We start from the raw sequence: 15,703 nt of genomic DNA on the forward strand, positions 1-15,703 counted from the left end.
CCTCCTGGTGTGTTTGCACCCAGAGATTGTGACCACACCACCCCAGCACCCTGAGCACCCCCAGCCCATGTCCTGCCGTGCTCCAAGGAGCTGCCGTTATCAAGGCACTTGGGAAGCGCTGGCACTGTCAATAATTAACCCCTGGCTTAATTGACCATCATCCACTGGGTCCATGTGGCACTGTGTCAGGGAGGGGGGCTGAGGGCTTGGCCCCAGCATGAGCAGACCCCCCAACAGGGCTGCACCGGGTTGCGTGCAGGCAATGAGACCCTCAGTGGGGCTCTGTCACTGCAGCCTGGTTGCACCATCTTCCCTGCTAACCTGGCCGCTGCTCCCCACGCTGGTGGGTGCAGCTGCGGCGACATTGAGCACCCCCATGCCCATGGGGTCCTCCTGCACCCACCGGTGGGGCACCCATGGATTGAGGTACCAGGTCATCCCCCTGCCCACACTGAGCCGCAGGCAGCGCAGCTCATCAGGCGCTGGGTTTCTATGGCGACGTGTATTATCCTGCTTTATAGGAGATGAATCAGGATCTATAAATACACGGGTGGACGGGGAGGTGCGGGCAGCGTGCTCTGCGCCGGGGAGCCAGTGGCCGGCATGGTGGGTCAGCGTGGCTGCGCGGGTGGATGGGTGAGTGGCTGCCTGGATGGGGGCAGGCTGGTACCTCTGGTGGCAGCAGCATCCCCAGTGACAGCAGCATCCCCGGCCCGAGCCCAGCTCAGTGACACTCGTGTGGCTCTTGGGTGGCCACTGCCCCAGGCCCCAGTTTCAGTTGCTGTGGTGGCCATGGGTCACACCCCACCCCAGACGATGTCACCTGCCCAGGAGCATCTGCTGGCACCGGGACAGCGACACGCAGCGCGTGGCACGGGGTGAAGGGCACACGGCACGCGGCACGGCGCACACAACACGTGCCAGGAGGTGAATGGCACACAGTGAATGCACCCGGCTTTTGGTGCAGCGGACGGGGCACAGCGCTTGGTGCGCTGCACGTGGCACAGTGTGGCACACGGCATGCAGCACATGCAACGCAGCACATGACACACGGCACAGGGCACACGGTACGTGGGGTGGCACATAGTGTAACATGGAGCACGTACGATGAATCATGCAGCAGGTGACACATGGCATGCGGTACATGGCACATGGAAGAGGGCATGTGGCACATGGAGCATGACACATGGCGCACAGCACACGGTACACCACGCTGGCACAGGGCATGCAGCGCAGTGCATGGCATGCAGCATGCAGCACACGGTGTGTGGCTTGTGGCATGCGGTATGCAGCACATAGAGCATGTAGCACATGACATGCAGCACAGGGCACGTGGCACATGGTGCAGCATGGAGCACATAGCTTGAAGTGCACAGCAGGCGGCACAAGGCTCGAGGTACGTGGCACACGGCACACAGCACATGGCATGTGGCTCACAGCACACAGGTCGTGGTACGGCACACTGGCACACGGCATGCAGCATGCAGCACACGGCATGTGGCGCGTGACAATGGTAGGCAGCACATGGCAGAGTACATAGCACATGGCACAGAGCACAAGGCATGCATGTACGACAGGGAGCACGCAGCACATGACATAACATGTGGCATGGGCCATGGCACACAGCACAGCGCATGGGCACATAGCCCCTGGCATGTGGCACATGGCGTGTGGCACACAGCACGTGGCACGGGGTGCGCATCACACGGCACGCGGCACGCGGCTCTCGGCAGAGGCAATGTGCTGGGCAGGGGCAGGAGCAAAGCGCCAGCGCTGCCTCCGCTGCCGTGGCCTGGATTTCGGGGCCGCGGCACAGCGGGATGGACGGTGGCTCCACACAACTTGAAAGCAGCGGCTGCTCAAAGGCGCCTCGGCTCGAAAGCGCCGGCGCTGCCCTGTAAGCTGTCAGTCACGAATCCCCCTAAATATAGGTGCAGGCGGGGACGGGGCCACGTTCAGCTCTTGCCTGACGCTGGGCAGCAGTGAGGGGCACAAGAGGACACGGACAGCACCACAACTGCTGCCTGTCCCTTTGCTCGAACCACACAGATCGCCTGGAGAGAGGTTTGGTGTCAGCACCCAGAGAGCACATAGCACGAACACAAGGCTGGTCGCTTTATTGGGGGGGCCCCACACACCGGGGGGGGGGTGTCATGCAGCCTCCAAGTAATGTCACAGCAACAGACAAGCAGGGACTGAGAGGACCACAGGGACAACAGGGACCAAGCGGAAACAGGCAGGGTGGTGCTGAGCACCGGGAGTGGGCAATGCCGGCCAGGGAGTCCTGCACCAGGGCACCGGGGCTGTCCCCATATCCCCATAGCCAGTGGGGACACGCTGCTGGCTCCCAGTGTGCCCCCTGGCCCGGCGAGGAGGGGGCTAAAGCAGGTCTGGGGCATGGTGGGGACCCCGTCAGACCCCACGCCACGCTGGGGGGGGCTCACTGAGGTGAGCTGAGGTTGGAGTCAGGGGTCTCTGAGCGGGGGCAACGGGGGGGGAAGGCCTTGTAGCTGTAGTATTCCACAACCTGCTTGGGCACCTCCGCCAGCACGCACTTGGCCAAGGCTGTTGGAGATGCCTGTGAGACAGGGGACACCAGGGACATGGGTGAGCCAGGGGCACCACAGCTCCCACTCGCCCCGGTGTGCAGAGCAGCATCCACGGCTCGCTGTGCCGTGATGCTTGGTGCTGCCATGGGGATGGGTGGGGATGGGAGGGGATGGAAGAGGCAGGAGGAACCCCAGCGCCCCACTCACGTTCTTGAACTCCCGGAAAGGGACGAACTGGACGATGTCCCGCAGGACGGGCTCTCCCTTTGGGGAGCGCAGGATGCCGTCATCCCCATCCAGGATCTGCATGTCAGTGAAGTCGGCGTTGCCCACCCCAACGATGATGATGGACATGGGCAGGTAGGAGGCGCGGACGATGGCCTCCCGCGTGTCCGCCATGTCCGTCACCACTCCGTCCGTCAGGATCAGCAGGATGAAGTATTGCTGCGGGGAAAGGGAAGCTCTGGAGGGGGGTGCTCAGCCCCACTGGCAGCCCCATGCAGGGGAGCAGGACAAGGGCTTGGCTCTGACGTTGGAGCAGCCACAAGCACAGAGCCAGCGGCTGGGGACACTGGGTACGTACTGAAGCCTCCTTGGTCCTCTCCTCGTTGGCCGCCACACGAGCCACCTTGGAGATAATGGGGGCCACGTTTGTGGGGCCGTAGAGCTGGATTTTGGGCAGGCAGCTCTGATAGGACTCCACAACGCCCTGGATGCCTGCGGGGGAAGCGAGGGATGAGAGGGGATGTGCCGGCAGCACGGGGCTCCAGCACAGCAGGGCCATGGGACCGGCCTGTCCAGAGCTGGACTCACCCTCACACTCATCGTTATCGGGGTTGAAGTTGATGGCGAAATCATGGGAGACCTGGAGGGGGAGAGGGGAGGGGGCAGCCAGTGCCCACCCCGGCTCCTGCATGGCCCCACGGGAGCCACGGCCAAGGGTGCAAGGAGGGATAAGCACATCCCTGGGGTCCCACCACACAACCACCCCCTTACCTCGTACTTGGGGGGGATCCTTGCACCAAAGCCCAGAGCTGAGAATTTCTTATCACTGCAAGGGAAGGGGTGTAAGGAGCCCCGGCAATGTCAGCACCAGGGTGACCAGCACCAGGGACCTGCTGGAGCAACCGACCTGTCATAGTCCTGGCAGATCTCTCCCACCGCGACCAGCGCCTTGAGGTACTCGTTGGGCTGGTAGGGGTTGATGTAGTGCAGGGAGCAGCTGTTGCGGGGATCCCCGTTGGAGGCGGTGAAGTCGATGGCCACCTGCAGAGCGGATGGAGGAGAGGGTCCCCGCAAGGTCGGGTGGCTCTGCCAGCCCGGCCCTCCGGCACCGCAGCCTGCCCCCTGGTGCTGCAGGACGAGGGATGCTGCTCACCGTGAAGTGGATCTGGCAGCCGCCCATGATGTAGTCCAGGAAGGAGTAGACCCTGTGGATCTTCCATAGGGACCAGCGTCAGCCGGGCCTGCCCGGTGCTGCCCCACGGCAGCTGGGTATGGCACAACTCGGCACGGCACAGCCTGCACACCGGCACTCACCTTCAGGTCCAGCAGCACCACGACTCCCGAGTTCTTGTAGTTGCGCTTCTTGATCTTGTACTTGGGGTTCATGCAGTCCCACTGCACCTGCAGCACATTGCACCCGTGCTGCCTGTGGCCCCGCAGACCCACGAACATGCACCCACAGCCCCATAACCCTGCAGCCCCAGGGCACGGCTGCCTTCCTTCACTCTCAGCCAGCTCCGTGGGGGGATCCAGTTTTCCCGGAGGAGAACAAACCCACCATCCATTCCTCAAAAAGAGGGCCAGCAAGAGAACAATCCCAAACCAGGGGAGGTGCCTCCTGGAATGGGATCGGCTGCTCGCACAGAGGGAAGACCCCACAAGCTGTCCCCTCATCTCTGTGCCTACCTTGTTCTCCCCCATCGCCTTCTGCATCTCCTCAAAGGTGGTGAAGAACTCGCCAATGAAGTCGTGTTTGCCGCGTGAGTCGTAGTCCCACACCACGCACTGCGCCGGGACACAGCTCAGCCATGGCTGGGCAGTGCTGGGCTGGGGTGGACCAAGCACCCCACACTGTACCCAGCCCTGGCACTGACCCCCCAACCATTCCAAGTGGTTTGGGGTGCCCAGCCACTGGGTACATGTGCCCCAGGAATGGGGGTCCCCATTGCCCTTCCTCACCCTCAGCTTCCTCTTCTCCTCACAGCTGCAGAGCGAGTTAAGAGAGACCTTGAAGGGTTCCCATATGGGGCTCAGGTTGTTCTTCACCACCTGTGAGGCAAGGGGCTCAGTGGGGCTGGGCAGTGGCTGTAGGCCGACCATGGGCTGGGTGCTGCCCAGCCTCACCTCCGTGCGATACACGAGCTGCTCGCTGCGGTCGTCGTCGATGCGGTAGATCTCCAGGAAGGGATCCGACTTGCTGAAGAGGTCCTGGAGGAGGGAGCATGGGGTAGAGCCCGTGCTGTGCCCTGCCCACCCTGCTCCCTGCTGCGGGACCCGGCTCACCTTGTCATCCAGCTTCTTGGCCCGGAAGGCGAGCTCCACGTACCCGTTGTTCCCCGAGATCTCCTCCGAGATCACCTGCGAGGAGAGGCAGCCACAGGATGCTCAGGGCCTTTGTCCCCCTGCCCTCCCTGCCTGCAGGGCCAGGGTGCTACCCAGCAGGGGACACGGTGCCATCTGCATGCCCTGGCACGGTGGGCACCCCCAGGGTGACAAACAAACATCAGTGGGACCCTGAGCCCTCCCCATCCCTGAGAGCCTGGTGGGCTGTGGGGCTGGATGGCAGCTGGAAAAGGAGGAGGGACACTGGGGACCTCCCATATGCCCCAGCTTGGGGTCACCCTCTCTAACTCAGTATCACCCCACTGACCCAGCTCAGTGCCATCCCAGCACCCTTGTCCAGTGCCACCCATGCTCCCCGTTCTCGTGCCACCCCAGGGTGCCAGCTTGGTGCCACCCATGCATCCCATGGTGCCGCTCACCGTGATGGTGGACTTGCCCGCGAACTTGCCGTACTTGAGGAACAGCGGCTTCGTCACCCTCTTCTGCGCCACGATCTGCAAAAGCCGAGGGATCGGGTTGGGGACACCACCAATGCGTGTCCCTGGGGTGGGGGCCGCCAGCTCACCTGCCCCACGGTGCACTCCATGCCCCCCAGGAAGTCATCGTCATGCGTGCCCACGCCGGCGTGGCCGTGGCTGTCGTACACCTCAAACCGCAGCTTCTGCACCTCCTCGAAGTAGTAATCCACCGTGAAGATCTTGGCGAACACGGGGTTCAGGTTGCTTTTGATGACCTCGCTGCGGTCCACCTGCACGCAGGGAGCTCGGATGGGGGGCAGCGGGGACACAGCCCGGCTCAGGGATGGATCTGGGGCCGCAGGAGCTGCCCGAGGCCTTGGGATGTCAGAGCGCATCCAGGGCCAGGGTTAGCTCAGGGATGCAGACACAGGGGAAGCCGGCCAGCTGCCGGGAAGGACCAGCCTTGCGCATCCACCGGTTTCCATACAAACGGCATTCGGAGGCAGCCCTGTTTTTGGCTCAGGCAGGGATGCGAGCGCCCTGCCAGGTCTCAGGTTCTGAAGCACTGCTCCCTTCAGGAACCAGGGCAAACCCCGTGGTCAGCTCAAGGGGATGCTCTGCCTCGGGACCGCAGTCTGCCAGAGCTCCAGCCAAGTGGGAGCAATGAGTTGGTGCCCAGGACAAGCCCCTGTGCTCCTACCCTGGGCTGGCCAAGGGCAGGGGTACCAGTCACCGGTCACCATGGCCGTGGCAGGCGGGGGGTGCTCAGCATCTCTGGCTGCGCTGGCACCAAGCACTGAGCGCCTTCCAGGAGCCTCCCGCACATCCCATCCCTGCAGCGCTGACTCAACGGGACACATCCTGGCCAGGGCACCTCGCCAGCCTCTGTCCCCTGCCCACCACCTGCCTGGAACAGCAGCATCTGCTGAACCCACACCATCCGGACCCCATGGGCACCCTCCGAGGTGGGGTGGCCAAGGTACAGCAGGTCCAATCCGTGCAGCACTGTGCCTACAGCCCCATCACGGGGCTTTGGGTCACCTCAGCCCCTCCGGTGCCAGCCCCTCTAGCGTGTCCAGGGCTGCGTGCATGTGTGGAACATGGCATGGCACACACAGCGTGGTGCATAGGGCGCAGCTGGCTCGGCACGGCACAGCCTGGCACGGGGCCCCTTGCAGCCCACCCTGGCTTCAGCTCTGGCTCCGTCGAGCAGAGTCAATTACACGCAGAGGGATTTAGCGCTCAATCTGCCGGCTGAGCAGCGGCGATTAGCAAGCGTGGAGCTGTCAGTGCCAGCATGGAGCTAATCCGTGGGGAGCGATGGGAAGGAGCCATCCCGGCCCCAGCGCCAACACCAGCCCCACTGCCAGGACCCCACAGTGCAGTGCAGTGAGGGGCACACGGCTGTAGGGCCAGCCCTGACCCCACTCCGAGCTCCCTGTCCTGGTCCCGAGCACGGTGAGACCAGCTCAGGGGTGGCCAAGGTATCCCAGAGCTTTACTCTGACCGAGATGCCTGCACTGTCCCCATGCACTGTGATGGTCCCACAGTGCCCTGCCCTGCCCCGTGAGCCTCCCTGCACCTTGCACCCTGCTGCCTGCACCCGGCACTGTGAGCTTTGCACCTTGCATCCAGCATCCGCTGTGTGCACCCTGCTCCCCACCATCTCCTGCACCCTGCTTCAAACCCTGCACCCTGCTTCAAACCCTGCACCCTGCTCCAAACCCTGCACCCTGCTCTCCATCTCCTGCACCTTGCACCTTGCCCCGTTCTGTACAATCTCCTGCACCTTGCTCTGCGCCCTGTTCACCATTTCTTGCATCCTGCCCTGCACCGTTCTCCACCGTCTCCTGCACCCTGCACCCTGTTCTCCACCAGCTCCTGCCCCTTGCATCCTGCTCTGTACCCTGAATCCTGCTCTGTACCCTGAACCCTGCTCTCCATCATCTCCTGAACCCACCACACCAGCTCCTGCCCCACCTGCAGCCCTATGGGCATCGCAGCCACTCTGGAGCTGCTCCAGGGACAGCACCACCACATCTGTTCCCATCCCAGTGACACAAACCCTGCATCCAGCACCCTTGCAAGTCCCCAGTGACAGCCAGCCCCTGCCCCGCTGCAGCGGGTGCTGGCTGAGCCCCCTACCCTCCTACCTCTGTCCACTGTCCCTGGGACTGCATCAGCAGCAGGACGCAGGGGTCGGACTTGTTGAGCGTGTCGCGGTCCAGGAGGTGCTTACAGCTCACCCGCAGCTCCACCTTGGAGAGCACGGCCAGCGAGGCCTGTGGGGACGGCTCGTGCGCCTCACCCACGGTGCCCATGGGGCGCTGGGGGGCCGGGCGAGATGGGGGGCAGGCGGCTCCGTGGGAGAAGGGCATGTGGGGGGCAATGGGGCGGCTGCTGCCTTTGCTGCTCTCAGGGAGCCGTGCAGGCACCCGTCATGCCCGGGGCACGCTGCCCCACAGTGCCAGGTGTGTGGGGTCTGGCAGGTCCCTGGCGCGTTGGTGGGATGTTCTGGCGTGTGGAGGGGACCGTGTTTGAAGTGGGGTGCTGGTTCCAGTCCCAGTGGCTCCACGGAACCCTGCAAGACATGAAAGCACAACGAGGTGAGCTGGAGCTGGGTCACCCTTCGTGATGCTGCCCTGTACCCCCAAGCATCAGCCTGCCCCATGGGTGCTGCTGTGCCCCCGGTCACCCAACAGCACCCTGGGCTGAGGAGGAGTCCTGTGGAGCCATGCCTAGCTCTGCTCCAGCCCCACTGAGGGGCAGGATGAGCATCCAAGTGGGGCTGTGAGGCTGTGCAGGACTGGGGGTGACCATCCCAGTACTGGGGAGCACAAAACCCCCTCCGGTCCCTGCAGGCAGTGGTGACACCGGATCCTTGTCCATGCTGCTGGGCGACGCTGGCAGTGCTGGCCACGTCCTGCTGCACCAGACAGGGCTCTTGGCACTTGGGTTATGGGGGGACTTCCCCCGTGCTGGGGACGGGGGCCACCCTGCACATCGATGCTGGTGATGCTCAGCCAAGTGATGCTGCCGTGAGGGGTCGTCAAGGGGCTCTGCCAGCCCCAGCGCCCTGGGGCTGCCTGGCTTGGGCAGGGTCTGGGGCAGAGCTGCCCTCCTGCCATGCCCTAGCACGCCCAGCTCACCCAAAGCTTCCCAGTGAAGCCATGCACGGCACAGGCAACCCAGCACATGGCTCTGGTGCCCCAGCTCCGGAGGGTACTGTCCTCTTCCCCAGGACCACAGGCACCCCTTGGCTACCCCCAGTGGAGAGGGCACCAGATCCCACCCTGCCCGGCCGAACCCCCTCACCTGGGTGCTGGTGCCTTGGGCTCTGCACGGCTCTGGGGTCGGTGTGCCAGCCGGAGCCGGTGTGCCAGCCGGAGCTGCCGCCGCTGCCACCTCCACACAACTGACTCAAGCTGCAGCTCGGGAGCGAAGCCCTAAGAGGGAGATGACAAGCTCCGTTAACTGCCTCGCTGCCGGCTCCGGCGCAGAGCCCACCAGCAGGCACTGTGGCTCAGAGGGGTACCCCGGCACAAGAGGCCGTGCCAGGACAGATGCTCCCGCTCCAGACGAGCCCCCGATACACAGCCCACACTTCCAGCACCCCACAGCCCCTCGCCCTCCACAGCTGCTCCCCGCGGGGTGCCCAGGGCCCATCCTGGGTGCAGCCCCACACACAAACAGCCCAGTGCAAGGATGGGGAGCCCCAAACCACTGGGTGCGCTCCCCACGTGCTGGAGCATCCAGACCCACACCCCATGCCCCGGCACCCCTCCCAGCACCCCAGAGCCGTGGTGCTGCCAGCTTGGCTTTATGAAATATGATATAATTAGCCCATATTTGGAGGGATTAAAATGCAGATAGGGCTAATGAGCATGAGGGCCCTGGGCTTTGGGAGCTAATCCCCAGCCTGCATGGCAGAAATAGGCCACCCTGCTTCCCTGCAGCCCCATGGCGCAGCCAGGAAGGGACTGGGCAAAGAGAGGCTCATGCTGGGCAGACCTTGCCAGGGTGTTGGAGCACCCTCAGGTTCATCCAGCTCTGCTGGGGTCCCTGCACTGGAGCACTTCATCGCTTCAGAGCCTCAAGTTTCTGTCACCGACCTGCTGATGAGAATGAATGATTCCATTACCTCAGCACTCGCAGCGCAGCCAGGCTGTGGAACAGCCCCAGAACTGGTCAGTCAGCAAACAGGAGCTCCCTGGAGCAAGACCGACCCCACAACCCTGCCCGTGACCCAACCACCCCCTGCTCTGCAGCACGCAGTGCCCAGGAGCCCCACAACACCCATGAGGACAGGCCAGAAGCCCCAGACCTTTCTACATGGCAGGGCTGGGCTCCTCTTCAATGCCATCAAGGTATTTCCCTAAAGAACTGGCTTAGATTCAGATAAAGAGAAGCCAGGGCAAGGCTAGAGGTAGGGTTAGGCTGGCTATGGATGCAGCACATCTCTACCCTCCTCAAGCACTGTAAGACTGGGGTGAGGCTTGTGGGGCAAGTGACTGTTGAGCCCTCAGGGGTGACACCCACCAACTGCTCTGCCTCACACACAACTGCACACAGAGCTGCGGACACCATCAGATCTGAGGTGATTTAATGGGCAGCAGACATCTCACCAGGGAGGTGGGTTCCCCCAAAAATCCCCCCTCTCACAGTGCTCCATGGGGGCAGACCCACTGAGGTCTGGGACGTCCCCACTGGGAGGGAGGGAGGGCAGGCTGCAGCCCTGCAGACACAGCAGAGCCCTCCCTGCAGGGTGCTGGTTCCACTCCCTTCCAGGGAAGTTGGGAGTCTCACCACCACAATCCGCACCAGGCACACACACCCGCTGCAGAGCGGGGTGGCTCTGTTCCATACGTTTGCTCTGAAAAGACAGCACACTCGTGTTTCCACATTTTTTATTGACAGCTCATTTCTTCTTCTCCACATCCTGCTCAGCCGCCTCTTTGGCGCGTTTTGCGCGGATGCCGAAGAGCCGGGCATTGGCTCGAGCCATGCGCAGGCTGGCGAAAGCCTTGAAGTTCTTTTCATCTTCCGAGATAACACGAGCCTTCTCCCGCTTGAAAACCTGGTGGAGAGAGCACAGACAGTCAGGCTGCACACCAGAGCCTCCCAGGGACCACGTTCAAAGCTCAACACAATTAATCTCGCTCCGTTTCCATCACTCGCTCCGTGGTGCTGTGAACAGAGCACTTGTGCCATCTACAGGCCCTGCCCTCAGCATCACTCAGTCAGGCACCCCATTTCAACCCATTCCTGATTTGCCAGAACATACCAGGGAAAAAAACCCCACCAAACAAGCCCAACATGGGATCTGAGTCAGGTGTGTGGTGCTAACACACACCAACAGCGCCTTTTGGAAGCAGCAGGGGTTTGAGACAAGTGCTGACTACACGTGATTATTTCCAACCAACGCATCTGAACCCCTGACACTGAAGCTCTTCTCCAGAACACGATTTAAGGACCTTCTCATCTGATTAAGTTTAGCAGAGCTCCAACTAATTAGTCCTTCGCAGTCTGCTTTGCAACAGGGAGGAAATAAACAGACCGAAGTACTTGTGGCAAAAGGATGAGGTTGACCTGTTGCTTCTTTTCTCTGCCCCAAGACGGGAAGTGTCTGGAGACAGCAACACTGAGCTGCAGAACAGCAGGAGAATCCTCTCCATAGAGTCTCAATTATCACACAGAAAACACAATTTAGCCACACTTACATTCTTGATCGGCATAACCGGTCCAGTCAGCTGAGTTGCCATCTTGAGTTCCTCAGCCTGTGGAACAAGAGGACAAAACCCATCACGGAAAAAGCAGCATTTAAAACTCCTTGGGCTGGCAGCTGGGTTAGAAGCGTGCACTGAGCACCAGTACCCAGCTCAATGCACTGTTAACAACTCTGACCGGAGATTTAACACTGACTCATAACAACTTCAGCATTTCAGGCACAGCCGTGCCGCATCGACAATCCCTGCTCTGCCTGGCTATCCATCAGCCCGGATCTGACCAAAGGGGCAGTGGCCTTCTGATGTCCTGCCAGCTGGAAAAACATTGACATCCAGCGTGCCCGTTTTAGTTTGATACCCAGTATGTTCTGCAGCAATTCCTCCTAAGGATAAGTCCAGCTACTTGTAAGAGTGTGCCGTGAAACAAAAATGATTCAAGTTTTGTTTTAGATAGCTGATTTTAAGTAAAGACACTTGGAACAGTATTTCAGCATCTACCTACTGGCAAAGTAGCTTCATGCCCTTCCTCCCGTTTCAAAAAGCCTCCTGAGCGTGGTGGGCTCTGCTGTGGGCGACTGGCTCAAAACTGACTCTCCAGAAGATTGAGGACAGGCTGAGCACGCCACCGTTTCCCATGGCAAACACATACCATGGGCAAAGCCAAGGGACCAATCATATTCTGCATCTTGGTGGGATTTTAATGAAAAGCACTTTTGTGAGTCAACAGCAACAACCTCCTAAACACTTTCCTGCACATGGCCTTCGCTGAACTACTCTACTGAAGAGTTTGCCCTTGCTTTCCTCTCCCTTTCCAAGGCAGACCAGAACTTCATGCAGACTTTTCAGCTACTCTATTTAGCATCATACTCTGAAAAGATTACTCAAGTGGTCAGGCCCCACGTCTGAGGGCTTCCTTCAGCACCCTGGCAGTCCCTAGTTCAACAAACACTGCTTGACCACACAGCACTGGGATGGGCAGACTGACAATCAGGAACAGACCCTGGGAAACTGTGGACCAGATGACCTTTGAAGGCTCCTTCCAACCAAAACTGTTCTGTGATTCTAAACATCTGTAGCAGCCAACTACTTACAGAGCTGTCTCCCTTCTTCGGCATAGCCGGCTTCCTTGGGAAGAGGATAAGCTTGGAGTGGTACTCCTTCAGCCTCTGCACGTTGGCTTGCAGGGACTCCGTGGACTTGTTACGTCGCCGGGGATCCACAGAGATTCCAATAGTCCGGGCGAACTTTTTGTTGATGCCAGCGAGCTGAAGAGAGAGTAGAGTGTGTGGTGTCAGCATCTGACAAGCCCCAGTGCCACTGCCGGGAGCCGCTCTGGTCATTAACCAGGGAATCATCCAGGTGCGGTCATCAGGGCTGCAGAGCGTGGAGAACCACATCTAACCAAGCATCCTACTGGCAGTGTGAGGGTGAGGAACAGGGACCCACGTGTCACGGGCAACAGGGTGTCTGTGTTTTAGTGCTGAATTTACAGTGAATTTACACTGAATTTACAGTGGTTTTTGCAGTGGGATTTCCTCATGAGAGCAAAGCACAACCCCAAGTAATCACAAGGGGGACGTTTAAACTCTGATACACACAAGACAGATATTTATCAAGTCACTGCCCAGATAGTTCTGGTTCACCTCATACAGTAATCTCCAGTAAATAAGTATTTTTTTGTAACCCTCTTAAGCAGGAAATAACTTCATCTTCTGTTTAAAGACAAACATCTGCATATCATTTTGTATTCCACCACTATCCAAAAATTAAAGAAAAAGTAATGAAGCATCTGACATCCAGAAAAACTTTACTGTTTCAATGCACTAATTTCACTGTCAAAAATGTTTTAATTAAATGCTAAATAACACACAAGAGGCAGCTGCGGGCTGCCAGCAAGCCCTGGTGATTATTTCTGCCCACTGCGAGGAGATACATGGGTGGGAGTTCCACAATCCAGCTTTAACTGCTCATCGGCTCAGCGCATCTGGGAATGTCACAGGAAAAGTTCCTGAATCCCACAGGATTTACAGTGTTCCTAAACCAACTCATAGCTACTGCATGAAAAATGGTCTCATGCATGTGAAACTATGGTGCACAGGTCCCTGTCCTGGCAACACTACCTTCTTGAAGTAAGTTGAACATGGTTTATTCTGTCCGCAACAGGAACAGGTTCATGTTGGGTTAACATTTTTGGGATAAGCAGAAACATGTTTCAAAATAACAAAAGAAATTAATGAAGAGGCTTTTAGCTTTTCACTCCCTGAAAGAAGCTGAGGAGACTCAATGAAGGCTCTTCCAGAGCCTTCAGAAAAGGACTTTAACAGTGTGACCAGGCAAAAAGGACATTTCACTCTGACATACACTGCAACGCCACCCGCTGGTTAAAGGAAAGGCAAGACCAGTGTTTTCTGTGCCCCTGTAGAGCAGCAACTCTCCACGTCTCCTATAGCTGAGCCAGTGCCACCAAATACTGACAGCCTGGCACATGGTCTATATATGGAAGAACAGGCCAAGACAAGAAGCTTCAGCATGGAGTGAATTTGACTGGGTTGGGATCAGCGTGCTATACTTACCTTAAGCTCTTCCAGGCTGAAGCCTCTGCCAGCGCGGACTTTTTTGTGGTACCTGATCGTAGGGCACCTCACTATAGGCCGAATGGGCCCAGCCACAGGACGGGGAGCGATGCGCCGAGCCCTTGCCTGGCGGGCCTTCCTCCTGGGATGTGAAACAGGACGGGGATGAGAAACACAAATCAAGGTATCACAGACTGGTTTGTGTTGGAAGGGAGCTTAAAGCTCCTCCAGCTCCAACCCCTGCCACGGGCAGGGACCCCTTCCACTAGAGCAGCTTGCTCCAAGCCCCTGTGTCCAACCTGGCCTTGAACACTGCCAGGGATGGGGCAGCCACAGCTTCTCTGGGCACCCTGTGCCAGCGCCTCAGCACCCTCACAGGGAAGAGCTTCTGCCTAAGAGCTCATCTCAGTCTCCCCTCTGGCAGGTTAAAGCCATTCCCCCTTACCCATGTCCACCTGCCCTTGTCAAAAGCCCCTTCCCAGCTTTCTTATCAGCCCATTCAGGCACTGAAAGCTGCTCTAAAGTCTCTCTAGAATCTTCTGCAGGTTGAACCACCCCAGCTTCCTCAACGTGCCTTCACAAGAGAGCTGCTCCACCCCTTGGCTCATCTTTATGGCCTTCTCTGACACCACTCCAGCGCTGCCAGCTGATAAGCCCTGCAGGTAAGGCTCCTGCCATACAGGAATCTCTCAGACACAAATGCATTGCTACTCTGGCTCCTGGATGCTTCTATAGAACAGCTGCAGTCATCAGACACAAAAGGGTTCAAGGGAATCATCAATGTCGTACAGCGATTCCGGAGATGTCTCATCACTTGACTGCAGCCGGAACGGCCTGACCCTGACCAAAGCCACCCCGCACCAAAGCGGCAACCCCAGCTCTCCAACACGTAACCTGGGGGCAACACCCGGAAAGAGCCACGCAGCTCTCCAGCCTCCCAAGCAGCCCCACACGAGGCACAGCCCCCCCCGGCCCCGCCGTCCCTCACCTGCGGATCTTGCGGGCGGGCTGGTTGAACCATGTGGCCACTCGCCGCTGCCAGTCCTTGTGGAAGTGGGGCTTCAGGATCATGCCATTGCGGCTGGGCGCCATGGCTGCTGCGGCCTGCGGACACGGGCACGTCTAAAAGCGGAGCACCCCGCCCCCCCCCCGGGACAAGTCCGGAGCGCCCCAAGCCCCCACCACCCCGCCCGGGGCAAGGCCCCATGTCCAGGACCGGAGCCTCCTCCGGGCCCAGGCGCAGCATCCCGCAGAACCGCGCAGGGCTCCGGTGCACATCGCGGCCCGGCCCTGAGCCGCGGATGGCGGCGGATGGCGGCGGATGCAGTTCCCGAAGGCCGCAGCTCCCCACTCACCTCCCGCTGCCGTTAATGGCCGACCGGAAAAGGAAGGCAGGAAGCCGCGCACGCCGGAAGTGCCGAGAAGGGCGGAAGCGGAAGCGCCTGGCGGCGGCTTCACCGCGCCCGTAGTAAACGTGGCGGCGGCTTAAAGGGCCCGCGCCCCAGCAGGGCTCGGACACCGTGAGCAGGCTGGGGAAGGGGGGGGACACGAGGAAGGGTCGGGGGCCACCACGCACCGTGTCCTGCAGCAGCCGAGGAGCGGGGGCAGCCGCCATAGAGCGTGGCCACAGCGGCTGCACAGTGGCAGCCACCGAGCATCCTGCGCTGTCCCCCGAAACATCCCCATGTCCCACCACTAGAGCCGTCACCCCTCAGCTCCACGCAAGTGAATCCCCTTGGCAAAGACTTTAGTCCTCACAAAAATATCAAACACCAATTGACGTTTCATCTGCTGATGAAAAAGCAAATTCAAGGATGAACTTGTGAAGA

At 59.9% G+C, this 15,703-nt stretch overlaps 2 protein-coding genes and 1 non-coding gene across 3 annotated transcripts; all 3 read right to left on the reverse strand.

Moving 5' to 3' along the window:
• Nucleotides 1-2,056: 2,056 nt before the first annotated feature.
• Nucleotides 2,057-9,333, reverse strand: CPNE7 (copine 7). The gene is made up of 16 exons (XM_061477349.1): nt 8,891-9,333; nt 7,729-8,156; nt 5,683-5,865; nt 5,537-5,611; nt 5,058-5,132; nt 4,899-4,982; nt 4,734-4,823; nt 4,461-4,559; nt 4,089-4,175; nt 3,928-3,987; nt 3,682-3,815; nt 3,546-3,600; nt 3,363-3,414; nt 3,133-3,266; nt 2,757-2,993; nt 2,057-2,578 (listed from the first exon to the last, which is right to left on the reverse strand). Exons 2-16 carry the CDS (start codon nt 7,951-7,953, stop codon nt 2,441-2,443), a joined length of 1,728 nt encoding a protein of 575 aa, XP_061333333.1. The 5' UTR covers nt 7,954-8,156; nt 8,891-9,333; the 3' UTR covers nt 2,057-2,440.
• A 1,132-nt stretch (nt 9,334-10,465) lies between these two features.
• RPL13 (ribosomal protein L13) lies at nt 10,466-15,000 on the reverse strand. The gene is made up of 5 exons (XM_061477350.1): nt 14,863-15,000; nt 13,875-14,016; nt 12,393-12,566; nt 11,296-11,352; nt 10,466-10,652 (listed from the first exon to the last, which is right to left on the reverse strand). Exons 1-5 carry the CDS (start codon nt 14,964-14,966, stop codon nt 10,494-10,496), a joined length of 636 nt encoding a protein of 211 aa, XP_061333334.1. The 5' UTR covers nt 14,967-15,000; the 3' UTR covers nt 10,466-10,493.
• Nucleotides 14,606-14,687, reverse strand: LOC133281657 (small nucleolar RNA MBII-202). The gene has a single exon (XR_009747566.1). It is a non-coding gene; the product is annotated as a small nucleolar RNA MBII-202 (small nucleolar RNA).
• Nucleotides 15,001-15,703: the final 703 nt, after the last annotated feature.

This window comes from Pezoporus flaviventris, unplaced genomic scaffold (assembly GCF_033815535.1).
Source record: "Pezoporus flaviventris isolate CSIRO_AGI_PZ_B2104156 unplaced genomic scaffold, CSIRO_AGI_Pfla_v1 ptg000105l, whole genome shotgun sequence".
In the NCBI taxonomy this organism is placed as follows: Eukaryota; Metazoa; Chordata; class Aves; order Psittaciformes; family Psittacidae; genus Pezoporus; species Pezoporus flaviventris.

What these genes read in the sequence shown, in the direction of transcription:
- CPNE7 (XM_061477349.1), bottom strand. Translation starts at nt 7,953, where the DNA reads ATGCCCTTCTCCCACGGAGCCGCCTGCCCCCCATCTCGCCCGGCCCCC. An exon ending in CCCAGGGACAGTGGACAGAG is followed by an intron (nt 5,866 to 7,728) that starts GTAGGAGGGTAG and finishes CCCTGCGTGCAG; the next exon opens with GTGGACCGCAGCGAGGTCAT. An exon ending in CGATAACGATGAGTGTGAGG is followed by an intron (nt 3,267 to 3,362) that starts GTGAGTCCAGCT and finishes CTTCCCCCGCAG; the next exon opens with GCATCCAGGGCGTTGTGGAG.
- RPL13 (XM_061477350.1), bottom strand. Translation starts at nt 14,966, where the DNA reads ATGGCGCCCAGCCGCAATGGCATGATCCTGAAGCCCCACTTCCACAAG. An exon ending in CCCGCCCGCAAGATCCGCAG is followed by an intron (nt 14,017 to 14,862) that starts GTGAGGGACGGC and finishes TTCACATCCCAG; the next exon opens with GAGGAAGGCCCGCCAGGCAA. An exon ending in TCAGCCTGGAAGAGCTTAAG is followed by an intron (nt 12,567 to 13,874) that starts GTAAGTATAGCA and finishes CTCTCTCTTCAG; the next exon opens with CTCGCTGGCATCAACAAAAA.